Below are 8,713 nucleotides of genomic sequence, written 5' to 3'. Positions count from 1 at the left end.
AGACAGATGATATTATCAGTGTCTGTTAATGTTGTGTGAGCATTTGTTGAACTGTCTGTGCTGTCAACAGTTTCCATTTTGTAATGGTCAAAGAGCACAAAAGTTGCTAAGAATTTACAAAAGGTGAAAAACAAAACCTTTCTGTATTTCATGCTCTTCAACACTGTCTGACTCGTTTCATCTCCTGTTCTCCTTTGCTGTCGACACAAATACTCAGGACACACACACAGAGTTGTTTGCTTTTCTTTTTTATCAAAAAAGGATATAGAGTTCATTTCGACACCAACAAATCTCTCAATTTACACAGCAACAGAAGCCATAGAATCACACTGTAACTTCAGAGGCACAAAACAGGAAACTTTTAACTACTTCAGGTTGCACATTTGTCATTTTTGAAAATGCAGAATCACCTGTTTAGGTTTCATCCTCAATGTCAATGGATATTGTGACAATGGAATCAGGGTTGAACAGGGAGGAGGTACATGTGGTTATAAGTAGGGGGGTCCAGCCACTGAATGAAGAACATTAATCAAACTAAAGAGTGAGGAAAGAGTGAAGAGAGAGAGAGAGAAAGAGAGAGGAAACAACATGGACCACACCAAAACAAAAACATGAAGAAGAAGAAGAGCGTCTGCCTCTCAGGCAGAGCTCTTTTTATCATTCTCATCTGGTGAGCAGCCCCGTCACAAACTCTTCGCACCTCTTTGTTGTCAAAGACGTTTGTGTTGGACTCTATTACTATATTTTTCATACATATATTATATGTTTTTTTTTCTTTACAAGTGTTTATTTTCTACATTTGTTATCACAAAAAAACACGACTTTCAAACAAATGCATAAAAAACAGCAACATAATGACTGTTTGTGACGTTTGACCAGAACTGTTACTATGAATTTATTGCTTTGTACACTGAGTAATGTTTGGGGCCACCTGCACACTGGGGGTCCAAACGCTGGAACCTCGCTGCTGATGGTCTGTACTCCCTCAAAAACATTTGACTTCCAGCTAAAACCCAGCTCTGCTCTTCACCTTTGGTTGATTGTGCAAAGAAATTGAAGCATCAGTAACAGTTTCTGAGACAAAGACAAATAAGTTGGAACGAAAAAGGGAAATTAAAAAAGGACATACAACAAATTTCACTTTGTTCCATGCATAAATACACATCCACACACATCTATATTGTGAAATGCTGACTCAAGGTCTCCACAGACAGGTGATAAATCAAACAAAATTGGCCCCCTTCAGACCTTGTCAGTGCAAGTGCAGAATGAAGACGAAAGTGATTGTGGAGGTGTGTTCGCTTGTTCTTTCTACTCAGGAGCCTAAAACACTTTTCATTACCAGACTCCCATGAAGACAGGTCATTGCATCAAACATCACATCATAAACTGTTTAATCTCACTTCCATCCTGTGATGGAAATGGACAAATGGCAGTTTGTCCAAATTGCACACATTTGTGATTGCCCCTCCTGCTGCATCGTCTCTATAACCGCTAATAGAAATCTCCTGGTTTGGTGAACGTAATGCAACGTATATGTAAACATTCAAATACTTGTTTGTTCACTTTGACTTCTGTCATGTTATTTGACATTTTAAACTATTTTCCCTTCAGATTTAAAGGCCCTGAAAACACATATTCTCAATCAGCTTCTCACTTTAAAGAGGACCTATTCATATTTTCTGTCATATAGAAATATTACAATGTCTGATGTTCATATTAAATGTGGCCAAAGTTTCAGAAAATGAGGTATAAAATGTAAAAAACAAATCAGTGTGAGCAAAAACCCCAGGCTTCAGATTGTTCTGAATTATCTTTTTACAATGGCTTTTCTACTTTGGCTACAAGCTGATGACAAATTCCTTTTTACAGTCATCTCAGAGGTGAAGATTTCAGGTGGGATGTAGAGCGCATGTCCACCTCAATATTTAGAACATTTGAACATGTGCATTTGTTCCCTCTAATTAAACCATGAGAGGAGCAGAGGAGTTTTATTTTGACGAGATTTAAGACATTTCCACCGTAAACTGCTGCAGAAAAGGCAAAAGATGCATAAAAATTCACCAGGATACAGGAAATTAAGTGTTTGACACTCTAAACCGCCCTATTTCTAACCTGGTCTCACTCCGAAGTCTTCAAGTCCGGCGCTTGGGCAGTGACTTGCAGCATCAGACACCGATGATAAAAGCCGTCCTTTAACATCGGCATGATACACGGCCAGTCGCCATTATAGTTTAACGGTGCGCGGCAGCATCAGAGGGAAACATGGCAGAACAAAAGTTAAGGCGGCGAAAGTCCAAGTGGGGCAGGTGAGAGGGGTGGTGGATGGGTCCAACAAACACCGACTTTCACCTGAGAGGCCAGTGTTCGATTGAGATTGTAAAGCCAAACCCTGTTCTTTTCTCCTAAACCCAGCCACATGTGTCTTGGCAAAACGCACACACGTGCATTTGTTGTCGAAGGGGAAAAAACCCCGTCAATTTTCAGTGTTGTACTGATGTAGTGTGCTTATTTTGAAAGAGACTCTATGTAAACGGTAAATTTCCTGTGAAAACAGAAGTGTATTTTGAAAGAAGACAATGCATGTATGAGGCAGAACTTAAAAGTCCATGACCAAACGTTGATATATGACGATTGTGTTGCCATTTCATATGTGTCGCCCCACAGCACCTGTGCTTACAGGTTCACACTAAGTGTTTACAGTACGTAGCCTACACTGCTACATGTAGCTACATGCTAATATCAGGGGAACATGTATTCCTTGTTGCTGATCATACTCCTTTTTTTGGTAATTTTTTTACAGCAGAAAGTGCCGTTATATTCCGTTACAGTCATTCCCCCGCTGCGATGATGGTGCAGGGACGCCGAGAAATGGAAGACCCGGATACACTGACCAATCAGAGCAGACTGTGCTTTTCTGGGAGCGGGGTTTAAAGAGACAGGCACTAAAACAGCGTGTTTCAGACAGAGGGTGGATACAGTTATATTCAGGAAGACAGTGTGTGAAAAATAAAGTGTGTTTTGAATATTAAAGTGTGTAAAGTGTAGTAGAAACCTGAAAATAAGCACAATAGGTCCCCTTTAAACAATATAATCCTACATAAACCCTCATATCTCTGCTAAAGTTAATAATTTTTGATTATTTCACATAACAGATTTCTTTTTTCAGCTTATGTTGTTGCTTTTTTAGTCATAAATATTTGATGTTATTGAGAAATACTTTGTTTTCAGAGGCTTTAACATCAAAAATTACTCTCTTCTCCATTTGATCATGTTAATATCTATCTCACGCCATTTTAAATATTCATTTTTTTCCCCTTCACATTAAACATTATTAGGTTTGCTGCTCTAATATATTAAGAATCTCATACTGATTTTGGCTAGTCTGTACTTGCTACGTCTTTGCATTGCACAACCCTTCATAAGGTCGTGTACGACCATGAATCTCTTGGTCTAAATTAATCTATAAACTCTTATACATCTTTATCTCTAGATTTCTCTGTCATATATGTATTTATCTAAGACAAATCTTTCAGTAGCGCATTGGTGCAACTAGACTTTTGACAGTTATGGTGAGTACAATAATGAGAATGGCTTTACTCCTGCACTACACTGCTGAGATGTGACGGGTTGAAAATGCTAAACTCAAACGTTCGACTGCAGAGGTACCGAGTTACAAAATGGATCACATATAGCAAACATTAGACAGACATGTTTTACCTTATATGCAAGTGCAACCAAACGATCATCACAGGTCATTATATGCCACTCAGATCTCTACACCAGGTCACTCACATGTTTAGGACTTTTACACACACACACACACTCACACACACACACACACACACACACACACACACACACACACACACACACACACACAGAAGCCGGTGATAAGAAAACAAAAAGACCATCATATTGTGCATTAAGAGGACACACTACTCTGAGTGCATTCAGGAGAGATACAGTACAATCTATATCGACAGAGTGTCTAGTTTCTGTTTACGACGCTGTGCAGTGACATATCTATACACTGTAATGGCTGGCTTCTAGAACGTTGTACTGTAACAGTTAGTTTGATAAATAAGGGGTTTGGTTCTCATGGGCAGCTTCTATGTAGGCTAACCCTACAGGCTTCAGATTGGCCAGGAAGCCTTGGCTGATGGGATGAAAATGTCCACATTTACACACAATTGCACTCCAAATGAATATATCTATTATCAATATGCATAATAATACATTTACAGACTGCCAATTTGATATGTTACACCTCTATTAATCGAATATCCTTGTATTTTTTACACATTTTAGTCATTTTTACATTACGTTGATACTTTGTTAGGTTTTTTTCTTTTAGAATTTGTGCAAACAATACAACAATGGATTGTAGTTTTTCTCGTTTGTCGATATTTTTATGACTAAACTGATGCACACTCAGGAAAATAAGTCTACTCATGTGTCGGCGAATGTGTGTTTGGTCTAGGAGTATCCCTCATCCTGCCTGTAGCCGTAGCCTCCTGCCTGCGCCTCCTCCTGGACGTACTCCTCTGTCTTCTCCCAGCCTGAAGCCCAGCCTCCGTTCACCTGCGTGGTCGCACCGTACGACTTGGGCTGAGCTCCAAAGGCACCGTAACTTTGAGTGATGTCGCCCGTCTCTTCTGCCAGCTCGTCCTCGTCTATGAAGCCGCACTTCTCCTCGCTGGTCAGTTCTGGGTCGGCCCACGGCTGTTTTTCTCCCGAAGCAAAGATCCCGTAGAAGATCACACCCCCATAATGCACCAAGGAGGCGATCAGGAACACATATTGCCACTCCTCTCGAGTCTGAAGAGGGACAAGAAACAAAAAGTCATCTTTAACCACTTAAAAGAAAAGTCTGGACATTATTTCATGTTTGTCTTATTGTAAAAAATGACTAAAACCAAAAATAAATAGATTTTTATGTGTGTGGGAGACATTGTTGACCAAAAGTTTTTTAAAAACACATTGGTTAACATGTTCCTTCATTACCATAAACATACTGTACGCCATCCTGCTGTTGCAAGTTCTCACTAGCTGAAAATATTCGCCAACAAATGTGATAACAGTGTCCACAGTTTAAAGAAATGATTTAGCCTTTGTAAACAAATAAAACTCTATTTGTGATGTTGTGCAGCCTTGTGGGTGAAGTTTTAGGGGGGAAATGTGTACTTTATAAGTGTGAGGTTTGAGTATTTGACCTAGTATGAACATTAAATACAGTAACTTCAATAAATAGATGGAAAAAGCTGATACAGAATATATATGACACATATATCCTTTCATATATTTACTGTCCAAATACCAATAAAGTAAGATTATAAGGGAGGCAAGTACATCATCTGTCCTATCATTTAATCTTATCTGTCACTTTATCTTGTCCGATATTTTATTGTTAGTACATCATGTTCCAAAGTCATTATGCCTGACTCACCTGTTTCTAATCTAATATATTCAACACAGAAAATGACAAATGAACAAAAACATACTTTTATTAATTGGACCTCTTGGTAACACTTCACTTTAACCCTCCATATTTAGCATTTATAAGCAGTATATAAACATTTAGTGAATCATTTACAACACACTACAGTGTAGTCAGCTATAAAGTCCTTTTTAATTTACAATATTTGCCACCAATCATAACTTCTCCTGCTTTACAACTGTGTTTTATATGTTGTCATTCATCGTCTGTTTGTTTTACCTCAGCCTACAGCCTTGAGAAATCTCAAAGGAGGAGTTACAGTTGTTGACATATACATTCATACACACTTATTGTATATGTGCTTAGAGCTACATTACAGTGTGTTCTAAATAATTAATGACAAATGTACTGTATATAACGTACTGTTCAGGGTTAGGGGTTAAACTATATAAATGCTAAATAGGGGTACTGAAGGTACGCTATGGAGGATTCTCCTAAAAAAAACAACAACCAATGTATAGACTTATACAAAAGTAATCCCTCCCAATCACCTATGTCCCACTAAAAATGTGAGGTGCTGACAAAGACCCCCTGCCCATATTTTCTTCTTATTTTGCTGTGGTCGGGATGTTCCTTGGCACAGCAGTCAGGTGAGGTTTGGGACTTTATAAAAGTGACTAGGTGCCAGACCACAGCACGCACTGAGGGAGCTATGAAAACCACTGACAGCACTGAAAAAAATGTAAAAATAGCACATGAGACAATTTGGGATTTGGAAGTTTCACTGGCAAATGGTCAATTCCCGCAAAGTATAGAGAGCCCCAGGGATGGCATTTCTGTATAGGCTGACGCACAAGTTAACATTGCCCTGGTTCGTGTGTCAAAAAATCCTATGGGATTTTTCCATAGGATTTTGGATTATTGCAGAAAATAGGCTCTGTGGTATTTAAATGTTAATGACACTTACACATTTTGTTCAGCAAGATAATCTTCACAAATGAACACTACTTTTATGATTTTAGAAGCCCAAATGCAATCCCCAGAAGTGAAACGCTAACGTTAGGCAACGAACTACACCATGGTCACATGACTTCAACATTGCCACCACAACAACAAGACTGTAAAGCCATGTTCGGCATGGCGGGATGACATTGTGTAGTCTCATATAGCCACTTGTTGGCAGCAACCATGGACTGTCACCCAGAAGGCCGGTGTTCAAATCCCATTAGATTGTAAAGCCAAGCCCTGTTCATTTTTCCTAAACCCAACTACGTGTGCCTGTGTTGGCAAAACATAATCACAGACGTTTGTCGTTGAAGGAAAAAAAGAGACTTTATGTAAATGGTAAATTTTGAGTATTTTGAGAATTTTTTAAAAACAGACAATGCATGTAACAGGCAGAACTTGACACGGCATCCCAACCAACACACCCAGGGAGCCTTGCACATCGTATCTGGATGTAGAAATTACATGACCAAACCCTGATATGTGACGAAGTCTGAGTGAGAATGTGTTGACATAGAAGCTTCAAAGTGAGGTTTTTACTTTTGTATTTTATGTTGTAGAACAAAAAGTAAAAGCCTCTTAAGCCTGTGTTAACCATAGACCTTATTTCAGGCATCTAACCAAAAACCCCATAAGCCCCTTTTACACTGCCAGATTTTCCGCAAATGTTGGGCCGTTTTGCCGGCAAGCTGCGAGCGTTTAGACACACAGAGCCAGATTGGCGAGTTGATCCGAGGTGCCCAATTTTCCGTCATATTGGCGGAACCCTTTTAGTTTAAACAGACCAAGGCGGCCTTCCGCAACGGGAGGGGCTGTTGAAGACTTGTGGGAGGAGCTTTTGATGACGCCACACGTGCAAGCCACTGGCGGTGGATAAACAGGAAACAGCTGATAGCAGGAATTAGCGAGCAGCTAGTAGCAAGAGGGAAACACAAACACTGTAAAGATGAGCAACTGGGGAGACAAGGAATTGCGTGCCCTCCTTGCCCTCGCAAACGGAGAGGCCATTAATCGTCAGAGGACGGGAACGGTGAAGGACGGGCCGACTTATGAGAGAATCGCAGAAGGACTGACCAGCTGCGGCTTCCCTCCCACGTTACTGTTTACGTCACACGCCGAGCCACACGTTTTGTTACTTGCTCATGCCCCCATTGCCCCGAAAAAGGTGCATTCTGTATAAACAAAAGTAGGTAGGTGGCATTTTGCCGCACTCCCCGATTTTGTTTTTGTACTGCCAATGCTGAAAAAAGACTGATTGGGCTTTCCTGCAAATTTGCACAATTCCTATCTAAAAAGGGCTAATGACTTTGAGACGAGGGAACCATTTCCAGGTATTAGAACTCATTCCTGGGGCACTCTATACCTTTAAAGGGTTGCTGACTTATCTGGGTCCTTATGCCTTTCTGCACACTTCAACAGAAATTCCCAGATATATTCCATAATGTAATCTTGGGGTGGCATATCAAAACCAAAAGCCATAACTGAATTTCAGGAATTCTATTGTGCTGTTGTATTAGCCTGTGTGGGCTGGTTAAAACTATGTCAAAAATCACATACTAATATTCTTAATGTTATTAATTATCTGATGTGAACAGACTAATGCTGGTACAGTTAACATTTTGACAGTCCTGTTTTACTGTGTGATGTATCTGTGTATACATGTGTTCGGTAATTCATTGTCCTTCAAACAGGCTGGTTGTTCTTTTCCTTAAAAAGATAGATATACAACTACTCAAGTTTAAAAACACCACACAGAAGCCCCCCATATTATACGTAGCCAACTTGCAAGCAGGGGCAAGTGGGGGGCCTAACGATTGTATGAGGGTGGCCATGGACCCCACAGCTGTTCCTTGGCACTGCCACTGCACATGAAATGAGAAGATCTTTATTACTGCCATGTTTGAAGCCCTTACCTTGTTCTTTGTCATGGTACCAACAATCAGTGGGCACACCATCCCAGACAGGGTACCCACACCATTAGAGATTCCCATTAAGATACTGGCGTAGCGTGGAGCGATGTCCAAGTGATTGACATTAAAGCCTGACGGAGCAAAAAAAAAAGAAAAAGAAAACATAAAATGAACATATTGTTGATAAATCTTACAGTTGTGAATTATGACATTGCCAGACAACCAGATTTAAAGGCCAAATTGAGGCAGACACTATCACAGTATGTAACAAGTAGTAAAAGCAACAGAAGCAGGACACAGTTGTAGATAAAAGCAGCACAAATGGTGACCATCTTGTTGCAGAAATAGGCAGCAACTC

General features: G+C 40.0%; 1 protein-coding gene across 1 annotated transcript; it reads right to left on the bottom strand.

The window, feature by feature from the left end:
* Positions 1-241: 241 nt before the first annotated feature.
* On the bottom strand, positions 242-8,707 carry LOC126387578 (vesicular glutamate transporter 2.1-like). The gene is made up of 2 exons (XM_050040105.1): positions 8,359-8,707; positions 242-4,821 (listed from the first exon to the last, which is right to left on the bottom strand). The coding sequence occupies exons 1-2, from the start codon at positions 8,518-8,520 to the stop codon at positions 4,480-4,482; spliced, it is 504 nt and encodes a 167-aa protein (XP_049896062.1). The 5' UTR covers positions 8,521-8,707; the 3' UTR covers positions 242-4,479.
* Positions 8,708-8,713: the final 6 nt, after the last annotated feature.

Source organism: Epinephelus moara, unplaced genomic scaffold (assembly GCF_006386435.1).
Source record: "Epinephelus moara isolate mb unplaced genomic scaffold, YSFRI_EMoa_1.0 scaffold934, whole genome shotgun sequence".
Taxonomy (NCBI): Eukaryota; Metazoa; Chordata; class Actinopteri; order Perciformes; family Serranidae; genus Epinephelus; species Epinephelus moara.
This window is presented reverse-complemented; position numbering and strand designations above follow the sequence as displayed.

Coding starts and splice junctions, on each gene's coding strand:
- LOC126387578 (XM_050040105.1), bottom strand. CDS start 8,520: ATGTTTTCTTTTTCTTTTTTTTTTGCTCCGTCAGGCTTTAATGTCAAT. Junction 4,822..8,358: donor GTACCATGACAAAGAACAAG/GTAAGGGCTTCA, acceptor GTCCCTCTTCAG/ACTCGAGAGGAGTGGCAATA.